General features: G+C 44.4%; 1 protein-coding gene across 4 annotated transcripts in view; it reads right to left on the bottom strand.

The window, feature by feature from the left end:
• Positions 1–1,387: 1,387 nt before the first annotated feature.
• arid4b (AT-rich interaction domain 4B) overlaps positions 1,388–19,506 on the bottom strand; it is a 62,298-nt gene continuing 44,179 nt past the window's right edge. The window contains exons 11-25 of one of the 4 annotated variants that reach the window (XM_080741182.1): positions 17,245–17,393; positions 16,779–16,851; positions 14,338–14,432; positions 14,115–14,212; positions 12,662–12,869; positions 11,963–12,198; positions 8,712–8,826; positions 8,644–8,681; positions 6,921–7,005; positions 6,168–6,378; positions 4,780–6,015; positions 4,280–4,396; positions 3,210–3,449; positions 2,009–2,155; positions 1,388–1,701 (exon numbers count right to left, since the gene is read on the bottom strand). In XM_080741182.1, the coding sequence (XP_080597308.1) occupies positions 1,547–1,701; positions 2,009–2,155; positions 3,210–3,449; positions 4,280–4,396; positions 4,780–6,015; positions 6,168–6,378; positions 6,921–7,005; positions 8,644–8,681; positions 8,712–8,826; positions 11,963–12,198; positions 12,662–12,869; positions 14,115–14,212; positions 14,338–14,432; positions 16,779–16,851; positions 17,245–17,393 (3,203 nt within the window). In that variant the 3' untranslated portion in view covers positions 1,388–1,546. Of the gene's footprint in view, positions 1,702–2,008; positions 2,156–3,209; positions 3,450–4,279; positions 4,397–4,779; positions 6,016–6,167; positions 6,379–6,920; positions 7,006–8,643; positions 8,827–11,962; positions 12,199–12,661; positions 12,870–14,114; positions 14,213–14,337; positions 14,433–16,778; positions 16,852–17,244; positions 17,394–19,506 lie in introns of all 4 variants that reach the window. The other 3 variants (XM_080741181.1, XM_080741183.1, XM_080741184.1) reach the window with 3 other exon arrangements.

Here is a 19,506-nt window from a genome sequence, read left to right as displayed (position 1 = left end):
GGGGGAGTAAAAGTCTGGTCAAAATAGATGCTGGGAGCTGGTATGTTATCACTGATCACATGGAAAACAAGAGACATATGCTCTTTGAACTGCCAAATTGGTACCAACACAGGGGATGCTGTGAAAACCTCCCATGGCTGCCTTAAGCCATACTTGATCCGAGTTATGTGATTAAATGGGCAATTATGACATTATTATTTATTCTTTTAAACAGGAGAAGGTGGTGATTCAAAAGGCTGGACAACTGAATAAATGGAACCTTTGCATCTGCCACCTCCCACCATTGCACATCTTCATTGTACTGCTAAAAATTAACCGTTTGTTCCCAAGCTGGATGTGTAGTCAGTAGTAGATTACGAGTGACCAGTATAGGATTTCTGCTAAATCTTCTTTTTACAATCATTATTTCTTTAAATATCAGCATTAACGCTGATAAAAATCCATCATTATCTGTCATACACAGCCCACGACTGCCTCCTCATTCATTCAATATTCTTCAGTCTTTTTGTAAAAAGGGAAACGGTAATCTCAGTGACCCTCTGATTTGAGAATGGGACCTGGAGAAAAGTGCTGTCCCTTCTCAAGGTGCCCCATAGAAAAGAACAAGGCACTACAGTATCTTACCACATCCATCCACTACGGGGGTCAGTGGATTTACAATGATCCCGTACCCTTATCCATCGCCACCTGTTGCACAGTAAAATCCTGAGTGTTAATTTAACAGAGAGTGTACAAATACAAATGCAACCAAATTACATTGGTACAATCTCAGAGTTACACTCTTTTGAATACTCTGGATTTTAAAGTGTAACCGAATGCTAACGCACACAGAACACTGTTCCAGTACTTGGGCTGAAAATAGTCAAACAGCTGAGGTTTATTCACCATGTGAAGGCCCTTAGAATTGACTGTGGACAAAGGAACGCGTGGCAAAAGTTACATTTAGTATGCCCTTAATGCCATTGTGGCACTACGTCTCTGAATTGCCTGTAACAAATGGCAAACACTAGACCGTACCACACTGGATACAAGGACACAACACGAGGGGTGGTCTTCACAGAAAAAAATCTTTTTTCTTTTTCTTTTTTTTTTTACCAAGACAATACAAGTTTATCAAATGGAAAGAATTATTGCTTGCAAAAACAATTCTTAGAAATGTTCATCAATTAAGGAGAGCTTAAAAGACAAATTTGTACTTTTTTTTGTGTGACAAATTCTTCCTCTTACACAATCTTCATAAAAGTGCACTTAAGTGCAATTAGCTTGCCAAGGAAACAGTTGTCAATAGAAAATAGTGCTTGTTTTGTTGTTGTTTTTTTGTCTGTGTTCTGGTGTTTGTGCCCCAGTAGTTACAGTATGTATGTCCACTCGTCTGTCCTGTTGGAAAGGGACGGGAGCGGGTGGTACGGTGTGTGTGTGTGTGTGTGTGTGTGTGTGTGTGTGTGTGTGTGTGTGTGTGTGTGTGTGTGTGTTTTGGGGGATGGTGGTAGCGCCAGGGTGCTGGTTAAGTGCTTAAGTGCGGCGGCTCCTCTGCTGGTCGGTCCTGTCACCTGCACTCCACCGATACCCCGGAGTTCTGGGAGGAGGACGAGGACGACGACACCGGCGGGTCCGCCAAGGTCAGCATGACCGCCGCCGTCAGTGAGCTGGAGGACGGCGAGGAAGAGGACGAGGACGACGTGGACGAAGCCGCCACCGTACCTGCAGAGACAAAAGAGTTTCCGGGTTAAGGGTCATCATGGCTAACCATGGTTAGCTTGTGGTGGACATTTTGGTAAAAGATATTTTATTTTTGCCACGGACATACAAATTGAGCACACAATAATATTACCAGAAATACAAGAGCTATCCCTATGGGCCTCATGGCTCAGCAAAGGCTTACTTACTTTATCCCTGAATGAACATAACAGGTCTGTAACTCTGAGAGTGTTCCATTTGCACACTCAGAGTTAAGGGGGTCGTTGCAAATAAAACATTTCAGAACTAAACATCTAATGACTCGACTCACTTTCTCGCTCCTTCTTCTTCATGCGTTTCCGCCGGCGGTCGATGGAGGCCACCTCGGATTTGAGCGACAGGTAGTGGTTCCTGATGTCCTGCAGCTTCTCCTGAAGGAAGGAGATCCTCTCCAGACTGCTCATCTTCTCCAGGTCCGCTGTAGGTGGAACATAGCAATGCATTTAGGGACGGCTCTCTTCAGTATGATTTAGCCGACTACTTTTTTTTTTCACTGACGAAAACAGAGTAAAAACAGAGTAAAAACAGAAAAAAAACAAAATAATAACTACAACGACTAAGACTAAGACAAAATATATTGACAATTTCATCAACAACTAAAATGTTAGGGAGGGACTAGTGGAGAAGAGATCCAGTAGAACTAAAAGACAAGTAATTTTATGTTTGGTTGCGCTCGGGTGTTGCACAACCAAACATAGCAGATCTACAAGCTCACAACGCGTAGCAGCACTGTGAGCTTGTAGTGTGCTTATAGATCTGCTATTTTCTTAACCACCTGAACCCGAACGTCCCTTAACAAGGAGGAACATTCTGCAGAAATAGCAGATCTACTGTACAAGCTCACAATGCATGACGTGATGAATTGTGAGCTTGTAGAAATTACATACATACAGTATAGGCTATTTTCGACAAAGAGATTTGGAGTACAGGGGGGAAAAAGGAGCGGTCCAAGTATAGAGCCCTAGGGGTATACTGTATATAGAGTAGGGTTTAATGTGATGATAGAAACTCTGCCACTGTAGCATATTGAGGAAAGTGTTTTACAAAACAGTTTTCAAATGTTAGCCACTAAAACAAGATCAAAGTATTCATTCAATGTGTGGAGTTTGCATATTCTCCCCGTGTCTCCTAGGGTAGATACCCTCACAAAAACATGCAGTCATCCTGGTCTCTATAATGCCTCCCCCTGGCCAGCCGGGGGGCCTGATGGAGGTGAAAGGAACTGTTTGGAATAACGTGTTCCTTCCACACGCTACGTCCAAACCGGGGAAATCCCCATTGTCAGGTGAAAAGAAGCAACTTGGACTCCTCATGCATAGAAGGAAGCATGAGGTCAGTCCGTTGTCTCCCCAGGCGCGGCAGAGGGAGAGCAGAGCCCAGGATTACATAGGCAATTGGCACTGGGTGAAAATGGATTACAAAATCGTGGGATAAAAATAAATATATATATTATATATAAATTCAAAACATACACATCTGGAAGCTCCACTTGTAGATGCGCGGCGTTCTCCCATGGTGTTCACGGTGATGGTGGTGGTGGTGCGTTTGATCAGAGTCAGAGTGCTTGTGGTGGTACTTATGGCTCGAAGGAGGGGTTCGCCCGGGGCACTTGGGCGAGATGGCAGCCTTCATGTCTGAAGTGTTGGTCTTTGAGGCAGGTGATTTGGCAGTGCCCTCAACAACAGACTGGTCCTCGCTGTCACTGCTGTGGGCTGGTAAAACAGGAGGTAGCAAGAGGATGAGGGCAAAGAACAAAGATCAAACCGTAATTGTTACGCTCTCTTTCTTTGCGCGATTAATTCTCCTGGAAATCTTCAAAGTGTTGTTTGTGTCATGAATACATCATCACAGAACATGAATAATACACTGGTAAAAAAATAAAAAAAATAAAAAAAGAATGAATTACCCAGCTGATTTATTGACTGTCCTGTATTCTTTCGAAAGAGTTGGTTATTCCACTTATTCCATGGTCACTTAGGACTTGTTACCAGATGTTTATTCTTGTTTTGGGGCAATAACGCTCTTTAAATAGAAACTTTGCGTTGGCACTATTCTCGTCAACCTTGGAATAAATGTTACCTTTCTATTACTGCGAGAGGTAGAAGCCATAGGAACGACCTAGAATCTAGTACTACCTGAGTCAGTCAGCTAACAGTAGTCATGTCTTTTACACATACTGTATACACAAACAGCTATATCAAACCCTCCTCAAAAGAAGTTAGATCTTTTTCTGTGTGTATTAATTCAAAAATGTGATGTGGTGGCTATGTCAAATGTGTCCGCCACGGTTGTCTAAAAATAATGAACATCTCCAGCCAAGGAGCTGGGACCATATTATTATTATCATTGTTCTAAACAAATATATATATATATATTATTTGTCTTTTGCAAGATATTGATTAAACAATAGACAACAACTTCAACATAATGAAATAACAGTAGACAGTTCTTAGTAAGAACAGATAGTCCATTTGACACATTCAAAATGTAATAGATGGACAGGAGGATACTGGGAGCATATTTAGACAGTTCTGCAACTTACTTGTCTTTCTATTCCTATTCTTTTTGGGAGGCACACCTAGGCTCTTGCGGCTTGGCTTGGCTTTCTTTGCAGGTCCACTCGTCTGTGATTCCTTTTGCCGCTTCTGACTGGCAGACACTACAAAGAAAATACACAGTGATGATGAGAGATTACACAGACTGTGGAACATGTTGGCAACTTTGTTATAGTTTAAGGTTTCCCCAGAACAAAAACAAGTATTTCAATTGATTTCACCACAGCCAATTACACATACAGTAGTATACTGTAAAAGAAACATGATGCATACTCCACTTTTAGAGAAGATTTTCATTCGGTTTGGCTCTGTCCAAACTACAATATGACGTCATTCAGAGGTTCGGCCGGGGCGGTTACCGTCATAAAGTCGGCTGTCCGGTGCTGCCGAGATGTTGTGACACCCCTAACTGAACTGAATTAATCTTGTCTCTAAAAGTGGAGTATGCATTGGCCCTTAGGCTGAAGTTATGTTATAGGATTCATACCTTTGGATTTCTGTTCGCTCTCTTGTTGGCTGCTGCTGCTCAGTTCCATGCTGCAGTTGCTGTTGCAGGAGAGGCTGCCATCGAAGGCCTTGGAGGGGGATCCGGTGCCGTCGTCCGGCGGCAGGTCTTGCATCTCCCCGCCCAGGCTCTCCACCTCCACCGTGCTGCTGTCCGTCTCACTGCGCCCCCCTGTGCCTTCCTCCTGTGTGGGTCCCGGGGGCGGCGTGGTGGAGGTGGACTCCGAAGGCAAGACTGGGGCCATGGAAGAAGGCGGAGGGGAGGAAGGCTGTGCGTCACCAGACTCTTCCACGGCGCTGACGCCCATGCTGGGGGACTCGGGCGTTGTGGGTGGCGTGTTGAGGACAGAGTTACTGCCACTGCTGGGAAACTCCTGCAGTTTGTCGTTGTCCATCTGCTCCTCGGACGCTTCGTCCTCTGGCATGGCTTCTTGCTCCACCCTGGTCTCCTCCAGGCCCGACGACACAGCCGGAGGAGGGGAGTTGGCTGCCTCCGTGTCCGAGTCGGAGAACAGCTCCTTCAGGGTCTTCTTGGGCCACTGGGCCTGGATGCTTGACCACACGTCCTTCTGGCCCTTTGTGCGGACCGCGGGCCTTTCGTCTGCGCTGCCACCCATTTTAGCTCTTTTTTCGGGGATCTCCCAGAACGCAGCGGGTCGCCCAGATTTGGTCTTGTCCTTCATCCCATTGTATTTCTTGGAAGTTGAACCTTTGGTTTTTGGCCGGCTTCGTTCGATCTCCTCCGCCTGGGACTCGGCGACGGTTGGCCCTTCGTCCTCCGAGCTGCTACTGGTCGAGGCGCCCCTCTCCTCCCCAGGGCCGCCGCCACCTCCTCTCTCCTCCTGCTTCCTTGGGGAGCCTCCGGGCAACCAGTCGGCGCTCCTGGTGCTCCGGGTCTTGGCTTTGGACAAACCTTTCGGGGTCCTCTCCACCGCGCAATCAGATTTCCTCTTCCTGGTGCTCACCTCGCCCTCTGACTCCGGCGGGCCTCGTCGCTTCGTGACCTCCGGACCCTCCGTGCCGATGGGATCCTGGCTCTTTCCCGTGGTCGAAGGAGGTTTAGGCCCTTCGGGAGTCACCCCACCCTCCCATCGCTCCAGTGCCTGTGGGGGCTCTGGTGGGCCCTTTCTGAGGCCGACGCGGCAACCCGGACGATCGTCTTCATTGTGCTCCCGTTCCTCATCCTCACGCTCGCTTTCGTCCGTGGACATCTCAGAGGCTGAGCCAAAAAGACAGAAACTCTGTATTAGGTTCAGTTAGCGTACAACCATCACCATACAAAAAATAAAATCAATCACTTCACTGTCAAACATAGCCCTAATCTGCTTTTTTATGTGTACATGAGGACTACAGGCTCACGAGGGTTGCTACCTTGCAGGCCATTGAGGATAGAAGTAATTTCAATAGACTTGACGGGAGACTGCTGAGTCCCTTTGTCCTCACCCTCCTCCAACTTGGAAAAGACATCCTGGCCCGGGCCGGACCTGCACGAGCGCGGGACCCGGTTGTTGTTCGGGAACGGGCCCAGGTCGTCTCTGTCGTTGAGCCTCTCCAGCCTGTCTCGCTCCCTCTCCGCTTTGTTCTGTTGGGAATCGAACATGTAGGGCTGTCAGCATTATGTCATTTTACTTGACGATGAATAGTCACTCAAATCATTGCGATTAACGATTTAACCCATTTAGAGCTGGAATGCATCCGTGTCACTCTAGATTTGAACCACTTTAACCTTTATTTTATGCTTTAACTATAAAATAATTGCAGATATACAAGCTCACAGCGTTTCTGATTGGCTCTTAGGGTACGTTTACAAAAGTTGCACAGGGCAGATATGAAAATTAACTCACTTTTAATTACTTTATAATAAATAAATAAAACATTAATAGTGGAAATAGCTGATCTACAAGCTCAAAACACTGCGCATCTTGACGTGTTTTGACGTGTTAAGCTCACAACGTGTTGTGAGCTTGTAGATCTGCTATTGTCCAATTCTCTTTTATACATTTTAGACTTTTCACTGCAGTATTGGTACCTTTACTTAAGTAAAACATTTGAGTCCACCACTGTCGATTTGTGACACAGGCCGAGTCAAAAACAGAACAGCTACAAGCCTCACAAACTCATTACCTTTATTTTTTTGCGATGCTTGATTTTTGGTACATTCTTATTAGCCGGGCGAACAATCTTGTCTGCCTTGATCCATTCATCATATCTAATGGAAAACACAAAGAAAAAGAAAACAATGTCACCGTTTGGCAGCTCAGGGAACAACAGACAGCTCAGTAAAACACGCTCTCACACACAACCCCACCACACAGAGACCTCTAACATCTGACCCACCACTTGTTGCTGTGACACAATGAGCCTCAACAGCAAAGGAAAACAGGACCAATGGGGAATGTGAGGGAACAACAGACACACCTTTTTTGCAATGAAGAAGAGAAACATCATGAAAACCAAACAACCACAGAAACAAATTCAAAAAACAAGATCCCAAAAGTACCAAAAGGTTGCTACTGAGGGTCATGTGAGGAAATGAACACAAGATTTACAACGTCACACACCACAGACACAATGCAGAGAAAATCCCTCCATCTTTTATGGAGTGCTAGAGGTACCACACGTGACAACATTGAGAATGACACACATGAACTGGTCTCGCTTAGAAAGCTGGAAAGTTGAGCTCTGTTTCGTGGTTCCCTAACATTCTGCTTAACACTGCGTTTACCCTGACCCATTGGGGAGGGGGGAGAAGGGTTGAGAGGTAGAGGTGAGTGTAGCAGCACTTTGATTGTCCTTTCTTTTGTCTTTCTTTTTAGTTACCACAAGCTACAGCTTGTTATCAGATTATACAAAGTCCAATATTCTGCAAAAATGGTTGAGGCGGAACCATTTCCAACGAGTAAAAAATTGGCTTAAGCACGTCTGTGTACTTCAGTGAGACAGACAGCAGGGGGACAGACAGACAGGGGGACTCAGCGGGGGAAAAAACTGAGGCGAGGGAAGCTGAGGAATCAAATGACCCAATTCTGTTTCTGCCACTAGATGGCTCAGTGTAATCCATAATCATCATGAGTCCCCGTCTGAAGGGAGGAACTCGGATTAGAGGGAGCAAGAATTGCAAAAGCGGGACGCTATTGCCACTGGGGAATACCCGTTTAGTGGCAATCCCCCCATGGGCTACGTCCAAGATAAGAGCTGTCTCTTTTTAGAGGGTGGATATAAACTACCCACAAAATGTCCGGAAACTTAACTTCGGTCCATAATATCTCTCCCCTTTAATAATACCAAATGGTATTGAGTTTTACATCATTTGTTATCGATGATTAGTCACCTTTACAACAAGGTACAGCTTGTAAGCATTGGGCATTCGTGGAATGAGCAACACAGCCAAACGTGTGGGTATTGCCGACCAAAAATGTGCCAAAGTGGCACTGCAATACTGTTCTGTTGGTTGGTCTTTGTTGGTTGGGGCACTGAGTGATTGCACTCTCCCACAGTAATAAGGAAAAGATAAAAACAACACATATTGGCCATTTTTACACTTTATACATTTTACACTCTTTTACGAGTGAATGCCAGCAGAACAGTATTGCAGGCCATTTTGGCAAAACCTTTTTTTTGGGGGGGCACTACCCACACTGTTGCTCATTCCACGAATGCCTGAGGCTTACAAGCCGTACCTCGCCGTAAAGGTGACCAATCAACGATAAAAAAAAACCCTGATATAAAACACAATACCAATTGGTATCATTAAAGGGGAGATATAATCGACCGAAGTTACTGTTTCTGAACTTTTTGTGTGGGTGGTTTATAATTGTAGGTGATTTCTCCCCAGTTCCTGTCTTACCTGATGTTCCAGCCACAGTAGTGCACCAGGTAGAGCACCTCTCCCCCCTCCACGTCTGCCTCTTTCACAGTGGCCTCGTACGTCTTCTGACCGCGGGCTCGCCCGTACCTCACCTGCACCTTCATCCCCGGGGGGTAACACTCAAACTCCTCCCCTTCCTCCCCCTCCTGACTGCTGTCATCCCTGCAAGAAAGACAGTTCAGCACTTCCTGTCTGACCCTAGACTGTAGGCTGACCCCAAAGTGACACCAGAATAAATAAATAACACCCTCCTTTACACCAGTGGTTCTCAAACTTTGATATTTGAAGGTCTCCCCTTAACTTTGACAGTGTACACATGGAACCAAATGGACCCGTCAGGGTCCATTTGGTTCCATGTGTACACTGTCAAAGTTACAGACTTGTAAGGGTCAATTTAGACCCCCATAAAGGAACCTAGAGAGTCCCTGAAATCCACTTTGAGAACCACTGCTTTACACTGCCTGTTTGTATTTACCTTCAGCCTGTCCTCAGATAAATCCTCTCCACCTTGATCTGCCCTGACGCATCATGACCATTAGCACCACCCCTTCCACCCCCACCCAAAATCAAAATCATTATACATTTTGCCTATCCAAATTTCTACTAACACAAATCTGTCATCTGAACTGCCATTCTCTTTCTCTTGTTCACTACACCACAAAGTGTAAACTTTCAAAAAGAAAATCCCAACAGCTGGTATTATTTACAGTGAGCCTCTCTCTCAGTGGACATAATAGAGACACTTTAATGGAACAAAATGGTAAATGGTAAATCAAATTCAATCATCTAGTGTGATAATTCACGATACCATCTAGGGCTAGGCCGTCTAACTCTCTACACTATCCACACAGATTGGATTCTTCAGTCACACGCACGCACGCACAAACATACACACACACACACACGCACCCACACACACACACACACACACACACACGCCCACGCACCCACGCAACACTCGCATACACGGCACACATACAAACACACAAGCTATGGTTTGAGTTAAGAGGCAAAACAGCCACAAGGTGGAGCTAAGGGACATGAGTCAGTGAGTCAAGGCTGGAGTGTGAGGGTGGAGGGTGGCACGGCAGACAGGTTTTTTTTTTTTTGGGGGGGACACAGGTTAGCACGTCAAAGCACAAGATAGCAGGCAGCAAGGTAGTTCAAAAGATGTTTCATACAAGACTTCAGCGCAAGAGAGGAAAACTGTCTCAAACAGTCACAGTGACCAACTCACACTAGCCTACAGCCATGAGCCACAATGCAGTGCTCCATAACTCTGTCTCAGACAACCTCATGGAGACTACAGTTTCTGCTGACAACAGACATCTGAAAAGATACGCCAAATCGCCAAATTGATTCAGCAGCTCTCCAAATACTGATGCTGACTTGGAATACGGCTTCTCTTCTCCTGTGATGAAATGCTCCTGTGATCATGATGAGGAATGGCACACGTTGTGAGACCAGCCTGAAGTAGACGAACCATTTCACTGGCACCCTCTCAACCAGACATATAAAGTACCTGTAGAGAACTGTGGCAGGTCTTTCTTTAATTAAAGCAACTGTGGCAGTGCTACTAATCAGAGCCCGCGGTAGTGGCACTGATCTACCAAGCCTGTGATAAGCACTCTGTTGCCTTGAATGGAGTACAAAAAAACTTCTTAAACACTCTAAGCAGCCTCAACTGGCAGCCTAAAAGCCTCAATGTTCAAGGCTGTGCCTACTTCCCCATCAGAAGCCAATACTGAAAAGACAACATTTATACTGCCCAGGAAACCCAGAACTAGACCTTCAGCATAGAACAGAATGGAAGAGTGTGTGATTGAGGCCAAGCAGTACATTAAGCCAGAGCAATAACTCATCCAAGCTGCAGGATAATGGCACTCTCTCAAACTGTCCTTCTGGAAAGGATGCTGCCTTTAATCTACCGTCGTCCCTTTAGGCTGTGTTATTAACGCACCGGCGGCGACACCTACTGACATGGAACACTGAAATAAAGCTGAACAATCAGAAGCCACGAAATGACAGAAGACAGAGTGAGACGGTGCAGAGAGAGCGAGCTTTGGTAAAGATCTGTGCAGCAGGAAATAGAAGAAGCGCACGGCCATTTGTATTTCTTTCTTCACAGAGGACTGTGTGTGTGTGTGTGTGTGTGTGTGTGTGTGTGTGTGTGTGTGTGTGTGTGTGTGTGTGTGTGTGTGTGTGTGTGTGTGTGCGTGCGTGCGTGCGTGTGTGCCTGTGCCTGTGTGTGGGTGGGGGCTAAGCTGTCTAAGTGAGCCAAGAACTCCTAGCTGGAGTTAGGGAGAGAGAGAGGGGGAGAGGGAGAAACAGAGACATAGCAAGAAAGACAGACAGAGAGGGAGAGAGAGTGACAAGTGCGTGAGTGGAGACAGACAGTAAGCGATGGAGAGAGAGAATGAAACAGAGACAAGACCAAACGGAGACAGAAGGATGGGAGAGCCGAGAGAGAGAGAGAGAGACAGACAGATATGGGAAGAGAGACATGCGGCAGAGCAAAGGGAAGGAGACAAACTGGACTGGCAGCTTCCAGTTGCCTCCGCAAGGCTGGTGCAAAACCAAGCCATGGAGAGAACAATAGTGGCACAGCAGCAGGCAGTAGGCGAGAGAGAGAGAGAGAGAGAGAGAGAGAGAGAGAGAGAGAGAGAGGGGCTGCTCCTCTGTCTGAAGTGGTTAAGCAGGTAGGAAGAGGAAGGTGTCTGTCATATCATCTCTTCAGCTGACAGGGTATCACTTATATCTTTAATATCTGCACTGGCACAAGTAGAAGTCCGGAATTGAAAATGTACTTGAGTAAAAGTACAAAAGTATTGGCATCAAAATGTACTTAAAGTACCGAAAATAAAAGTACTCATTATGCTGAAAGTAAATCTACTTCCACCACTGGTATTGATGCCAGATTGTATGACACTCTACTGCGTTATGATTCAGTTACCCTGTGAGCTGAGGACAGACCAGGAATCTAGTGTGTGTGTGTGTGTGTGTGTGTGTGTGTGTGTGTGTGTGTGTGTGTGTGTGTGTGTGCGCGTGCGTGTGTGTGTGCGTGCATGCGTGTGTGTGAGTGGGATATCCTTGTGTGCTTTGTACAAGCTATTCTCGTACTTCTGTTTATGTGGACATAAATACGGTAATCATTTCACGTGTGTGTGTGTGTGTGTGTGTGTGTGTAGGCGCGCACGTGTACGTGCACTGATGGTATCATTACCACTACCCTATCCTAGCGGAGGCAGGGGGAGGGGGAAGGGGGGGGGGGGTAGTACTACCACTCAGGACCACCTACCCAGAGTTGTCCTTGCCCTCCACCTCTTCCTCGGGCTCCTGCTTGAGGTCTTGGACTCCGAGGTGGTGCGGCGCCGTCACCGCCGCCGCAGACGACGGGCCCTCGTCCTCTCCGTCTCCCTTGCGGAGAGAGGCGGGGCCCTCGTCTTCCTCTTCACGGTTATTCCCTGCATCCTTTCCCTCTGGCTTTGATGTCTCGGCCTCCATTTTGCTTCGGCCTGATTCCGTTTTCTCTTCCTGTGGGAGAGAGATTCTTTTATGAAGCAAAAATCTCCTCCTTCTTTCACTTCGACTATCGGAGCAGGGTGGTCAGAAGAATTATATCTTATGAATGAGAGGGACATGTCGTGCATACAACAAAAAGCACAGGGGAATACATTTAAGAAAAGCTTTTTACATGAGAAGTACTGCCATTATTTGCAATTATGCAATTATGAACCACTTTCAACCTAGCGTCCATAATTTGGGAAACTTTATATACTGTAGTAGGTGTTTATCAAAAAGTTGAACAAGTTAAATGTTCTCAAATAGATACTTCAACTCTGACTAAATTTGTCAAACCATCAGTAACTCAGGGGTCTGGGAGACTCTGTAAAATCGGGATCAGCAAGAAACCCAAAGATGTGGCACAGGTCAGGTTCTAGTGAGAAGAATCTGTAGCATTTCAGTGACATGCCAAAGTGGAGGGGGGAACACGCACCTTGCAGACTGCAGGCTGGACGCTGCTGGGCTCGTCCTGCAGGCGGACCTTCTGCTCCTCCCCGGTGCAGGAGGAGGGGACGGCGGGGGTGGCACCTCCGGCCTCCCCTTCAGGCTTCACCTCAGCTTTAGGCCCCCGCTTCAACGGCAGGTCCATCCGGAAGGTGATGGCCGAGGAGGTGCAGTACTCTTCAAATCCGTTCAGGTACCTTTTGCAAAAGAAAAGGGCCTCGTTTTTTAACCCATTTAGGCCTAGGATTATTGAATGCTTTAACTACTGAAAAATAGCAGATATACAAGCTCACAGCGCTGCGAGCTTGTAGATCTGCTATTTTTGAAAAAGTCGTGAAAATGTGTGCAAATCTTTGAATATATATGTATTTTCAAAGCGAACGTTTGTAACTCAAATTTTGCTTCTGGGTGGTCCCTGGAACTAGATATTTTGAGATGGGAGTCCGTGGCCAAATAAATATCATTTTGGGGGTCCTTGACATGAAAAGGTTTGAGAACCACTGACATAGTAGTCTCTCAAGAACAGACTAACTGAGGTAGTCTCTCAAGAACAGACTAACTGAGCTTCAGTTAAGTGAAAAGGACCTTTTCTTTGACGATGGCTAGCCAGATTGCTGACATAGAAACATAGGTTTTTCCGAAAAATCTTAGAAGGATTCAAAAGACACTTATAGAATCGGGTCGAAATTCTAATTTCCAAAAATAGCAGATCAACAAGCTTGCAGCGTGCGCTGTGAGCTAGTATATCTGCTATTTTTCAATAGTTAAAGCATAAAATAATGATACACAATAATGTGTACCCGTTCTAAATAGGTTTTAATCATAATAATTTGGTCCCCACTCCTTGGGGTGTTTTTGTCACTCTATATTTGTACATAACGTTAAATGTGTCCTCTGCATTCACCTATCCTATCCTTACTACTAGGAGCAGTAAGCAGCCATTCATGCGGTGCTCAGGGAGCAGTTAGGGGTTAAGTGTCTTACTCAGGGACACTTCGACACATTGCTGGGGCCTGGAATCAAACCTGGGACCTTTCGGCTTCCCAGGCGGGGCTCTCTACCCATTCAGCCATGGCCGTCACACTCCTGTCCTAATCATGCATATTTCCATACTTAATTCACTGCAAAACCCTGAGCGTCAAATTAAGACCCCGGGTTTTGAAGTGTTCCTGGTCTGGGAATAAAGAAAACTGAGTTATCTGCTTTGCTGTCCCTGCAGGGCTTTTAAGGTTGAGTAGATTTAAATCAGTAGCTGTATATATGCAAGGGAAAGTGCAAGTACAGTGCAGAAAAAACCACACGGGTACCATGCAGGTTAAGCTGCACGTCTGTCCTTGGTGAAATATCAGCGTGCGTGGGAGGAGAGAACAGAAGCTGTGTTTGTCCAGCCGCGTTCACTGCCACAGGGAGACATGGAGGAATAAAGTCTGTGTACCACTTACTTGCGGTAAGCGCATTTGACATTGTAGCCGGCGGCAGAGTTGAGCACGGGGATCCCGAGGTCCTGGTAGACCTGCTTCCAAACAGAACCGCTCTCGATCTGCTTGGACAAAAGGAGACGCATACAGAAAAAAGAAAGTTTCAGAGTCGATGCGCATCAAAAGCACGAAAAGTGGCGACCAAAATCTGACTATAGGCGAGCTAAGGTGCCAGTGCAGCACTTACATTGTGGAAGCCTCCCAGTTTGTGCACCAGCCTGTAGAGCTTAAACAGATTGAGATTCCTGTAGCCTAGAACAGGTCGCTTGTTGATTGGAGTTCCTGCAGGAGAGACACACCAAGAGGGTTTGATCATCACCATAATGATATTTCCACAATGCTACATCATATACTATAGAGCAGGGGACCCCTTAGTTGAGAGAGAGATGAAGCAGGGACCCACACAACCTCTTCATAGATTCCATATAGTTTCATCGTTTGACAGCACGATCATCAGTGTATTTTGGATTCATGTCAATTCGTGTTTTCAGATATTTAACCACTTGAACCATCAACACTTAATAAACTTGACCTTTCACTCTGTACTTAATCTGCTCTTTTTACCCTCTAAACCAAACCTCTTTGCCAAAAATAGACGATCTACAAGCTCACGACGCCTCGCTCTAAGCTTGTAGATCTGTTATTTTTGGTTAAAGTTTTCAGAATATGGACACTGAGTTCAAGTGCATGCATATAAAAAAGGAGAAAAAAGGTTTCTATCACACAAAGATTTTGAGGACCCCCTGTAGTAACTCTGAGGACCCCCTAGGGGTCCTGGACCCCCTGTTGAAGACCCCTGCTATAGCGTTAAGATACTTTCTGTATGTGGATCAGCCAATCTTGTAATTGGTTTCAATAGAGACAAAAAAAAAGAAAAAAGTGCTATATAAACATCTATATAGTTTTTTCACTTTACTAGTATTACCTGCTTTCTTTTCATTTCTATGGGTTTCTTAATCACATGATCCCTTGCATCCCAATTCTGGCTGTGTCATAATAGGTAACATTCAACGAAAATAGGCAAAATATCTACGGAAAATACCGGTATATACAAGCTCACAAAGCATCATCTTGCCATGGGTTGTGAACTTTTCTTTTGCCAAAGAGATTTGTTGCAGAGGAGGAAAAAGGATAAAATAACCTACAAATATCATTGGAGTTCTTGAAGGTGAGAGAGAGTGGGCTTAATTGTCACCACATACTATACAGTTCAGACAGAAGTAGTCAAATCTCCTTCTGTTGCAACTGAAATGTGATTTGTTTGGTATAATTTAGTTTCTATATACTTGATTATGGCCTTGTCCTCCTGTACAAATAGACATACCTGGCTATTACTGACAGTGTTGGGCAAGTTACTTTAAAAAAGTAACTTATTACTTTACTAGTTACTGCTCTGAAAAGGTAACTAGTTACGTTACTCGTTACTAAATTTTAAAAGTAACAAGTTACTAGTTACTTTACTTTACTTTAAAAAAAAAAATAATCAAAACGAAGCATTTTGGAAAAAGTCAGTTACACTTTTTTTTTTCTTTTTTAGCCCTGCAAAGCTGGAATTTCAACTTCTCTGGGAGGTGTGAATGTCATTCTCTGTGGGGGGTATTTATATGCAAATATCGTGGCCAATGGCATTGTAATACTAAACAATAGGATTTAATGGTGATGTTAATGTGAAAAAAAGAACAGGAAAACTAATTATAACATTTTAAGATTTCAGTTTATTTAACTAAAACTATTTGTATTATATAAGTAAGTAAATAAAAGTATTTTTTTAAAGTAAATTAGTTAAAAAAATCGATTCAGACAGATTACAGTATTTTCTGCCTTTCATTCTTTTCAAGGAAAAAGAAATACCTTATATCGCTTTTTTGATGCCTGCCATTATTATTCTCAAGGGGGAAAAATACCTCATGTCATTTTGCTTCACGTGTGGACTGGACACAGAGAGGAGGGGAGAGGGAGATCTGTCGCAAGGAATACTAAACTAAACAAAAGTTTAGGCAGTTATACATCTCTGCTTAAGGATTTAAGGATGCTTGCAGGAAGAGCTGTTATCATCAACAATCACGGAGTAGCCTATTTTGTTGGGACTGGAAATTACTTAATGAGCTCCTGCCACCTGGTGTGGATTTTTGCAACTCGACCGTGAGTCATTATTTATTTATTTTTGACCGACACGGGGGCTCTCTCTCTCTCTCTCTCACGGGGGCTCTCTCTCTCTCTCTCTCTCTCTCTTTCTCTCTCTCTCTCACGGGGGCTCTCTCTATCTCTCTCTCTCTCTCTCTCTTTCTCTCTCTCTCTCACGGGGGCTCTCTCTCTCTCTCTCTCTCTCTCTCTGCTTCACGGGGGCTCTCTCTCTCTCTCTCTCTCTCTCTCTCTGCTTTACGGCTCTCTCTCTCTCTCTCTTTTCTCACACAACCATCGTGAAAGCTGGGGACGCTTGTAACGGTAACGGAGCACATTTCACCACAGTAACTAGAACGACGTTATTGAAATGGGAAAGGTAACGAGTTACGTTATTAGTTACCGAGAAAAGTAGTTTCATTACGTAACGTAACGTAACGTAACGGCGTTCTTCCCAACACTGATTACTGACAGCATCAGTTAATGCTAACTTAGCATCAGGCTTACCTCTATCCTCCATGAACTTGTAGAGCTGCTGTAGGAAGTTCTCCCTTTCCTCTGGGAACGGCTCAATTTCCTCCTACGAGACAGGAAGTAGGAAGTAAAGTTAGTTAGGTTTGCCGGGGGAAAGGGGAAGATTTGATCTCTTACGGGGTCCATTTGGTTACATTTGTAGTTGAGTTACAAATGGATAGATCGAACACTGCAGATTTCACTGTGTACACCAGTGGTTCCCAAACAAACCCAAAACAGAGATTGGATGTTTGCCCGGACCCAAATTAGTGATAATAGCAGATCTACAAGCTCACAACGCTTGTAGATCGGCAATTTTCAATACTTTTTTTTTAATTAATGGAATTTCTTAGATTTGTTTGTTTGTTTATTTAAAAATGTATAGAAATATATATTTTTTATTATTTAAAGAAATATATTAGAAAGTACATAGGAAAATAAATGGAATGTGTATAGTTACCTCCTCCTCCTCGCTGCTGGCGTCCTCCTCTGGCTCCTCCTCTTCCTCCTCCTCATCTTCATCACTGCTGGAGCTCTCCTCCTTTACCTCCGTCCTCCAGGCTGGGGGCACCGCCGCGTGGCGCTGGAACTCCAGAGCCGCGTCCAGCGCTGTCAAATAATACACACACACACATTCACATTAACACTCGGTCACTGAATCAGTGTTTCTCAAAGTGGGGTGACTGGGGTCCGGGTCGATGTAGATTATATGAAGTATTTAAAAATGTTTTTCAAAATTGTAAAAAAAAAGGCAAAGAAGTTCAGGGATAAGGTGTAAGGTATGGATGAAAATATAGCTCCAAAGTAGCCAGACAGTGCACCGCGGGTTTGAGTTAGTTCTGGTCCATAGCGCCTTCTAACGATATGGTGCCGATGAGCCCTTGCGTCCGCAGGGAAGGCTGCGCACCCTCTCGTCTGTAATAAAAATAAACAATGCATTTTCGCTACTCACTAAAAACAAAGACGGCTTTAGGGAGTTGAAAGCCTACTTTCCTTAAAGAGAACACTCTGAGCCCCCCACCTCACGTCTAAAATACAAATCACGTTTTGGCCAGAAAATAAAATATTTCACTGGAAGACAAAATCTGGTCAATGGAAATGTCTATTGTCAAGATCTGTAGAGGGCGCAGTGGAGTAGCTTGGTGGTCCTTCCTTGATGTTACAAAGTTTGAGAACCACTGCTCTGAATACATGTATGCAGTGGCGTCAATTCAGAAAAAGCTAAGGTATGGCAACATGACTGGTGTCGTGCACGCGCGCGTCATGTTGCCATACCTTAGCAACAGGTACGATACATTTATTTTAAGAAGTACATTTTATTTTTTTCCCCCCCGTTTCTATGGTTTCTTGATATGGCAGCTGACCTGCAAAACCTGGGAATATACCATATTGTCAAGATGGGGAGAATAAAAGCGTGGAGAATTATAATACCTTGTTAAAGTGACCATTTTGTAAAGTTTTGCATTTGTAGTTATTTTACTTATTAATTTAATTTAACAACATAATAACCAGCACAGATAGACAAAGAGACATTCATGGATTTATATTTAAAAGTAAATGTATGTAGCCAGCGGAGTTAGTTCATTTAGATACACTTGAGGGGTCACTGCGCACTATGTTGCTTTAAGTCTGTTACTACACTATTACGCCAGTCCTACGTCACAGGCGACGTGGCAGGCTGCCTGCCTGCGGCAGTCAGCTGATCTCTTGCCAAGCTATGTAACCCCCTCAGGCTGTCATTCTCTTGCTGCTGCCTTCCAGGTCTGCTGTGCTATGCGCTTGCTTGCCCCCACCGCCTCCCCAGCTCCACCAGTAGGCTCTGCTAATTCTGTTCCCCATGGGGGGTGTTTATATATTTATATATTTAGATCCCCCTGCTCCCAATGGTTAATGATGTTCTTCTGGGCTGCGCTGAGCAGGGGGAAGCAGAGCCGACGCCAAGTCAAAATGTTACATATACACTTGTTATACTCATCAATAATAAACATTGTTAATCATATCGTAAGTTATCTGAATGAACTTTTAAAAAGTCCCAAAAATAACAGTCTTGATGGCACGCGTTGATGGCACAATATTTGGATCCGAGATGTAGTGGAGTAGAAGTAAAAGTATTGGAAATTGGAAATACTCCAGTAAAGTACAAATACCTAAAAATGTTACTTAAAGGAGTAGTTCACCACTTTTCAACCTGTCTTCATATAATAGGTCCTCACTAATGTTCATGATAAAATATCACGATTTTTTTCTACTCAGTCCAAGTCTCCTAGGAGAGCTGTGGGAAGTTCAGAATCCATAGTCTTGTGACATCATCATTTTCCACAAAAAAAAATTAATCAATATTTTTGAAAAAAATATTTAGATTTTTATTATCGCGAGAACAATGGCTTCCACTTTATAATTGCAACTTTTCAGGAATAGAAAGCCTGCAGTTTCTATAAGCTGGGTTGACAATCGATGATGTCACAAGACTATGGGTTTCTGACCTGCCCACAGGCCTCCTCTGAGAAAAAAAAAAAAAAAAAAAGGAAAAAGCTATTTTTGAGTGAGGACCAATTATATGAACATAGGTTGAAAAGTGGTGGAGTGCCCCTTTAAGTACAGTATTTGTAAATGTACTTAGTTACAACACTGGAAACTAGGTGGTACAAAATCAAAATAAACATAAAATATAAGGCTGCGGCACACAGTTTGTCTTTGAATGGGTTTTACTACCCGAGGGGAA

This window comes from Nannobrachium achirus (genome assembly GCF_963921795.1).
Source record: "Nannobrachium achirus genome assembly, chromosome: 13".
In the NCBI taxonomy this organism is placed as follows: Eukaryota; Metazoa; Chordata; class Actinopteri; order Myctophiformes; family Myctophidae; genus Nannobrachium; species Nannobrachium achirus.
The sequence above is the reverse complement of the archived record's forward strand: the minus strand, read 5'-3'. Positions and strand labels throughout refer to the sequence as shown.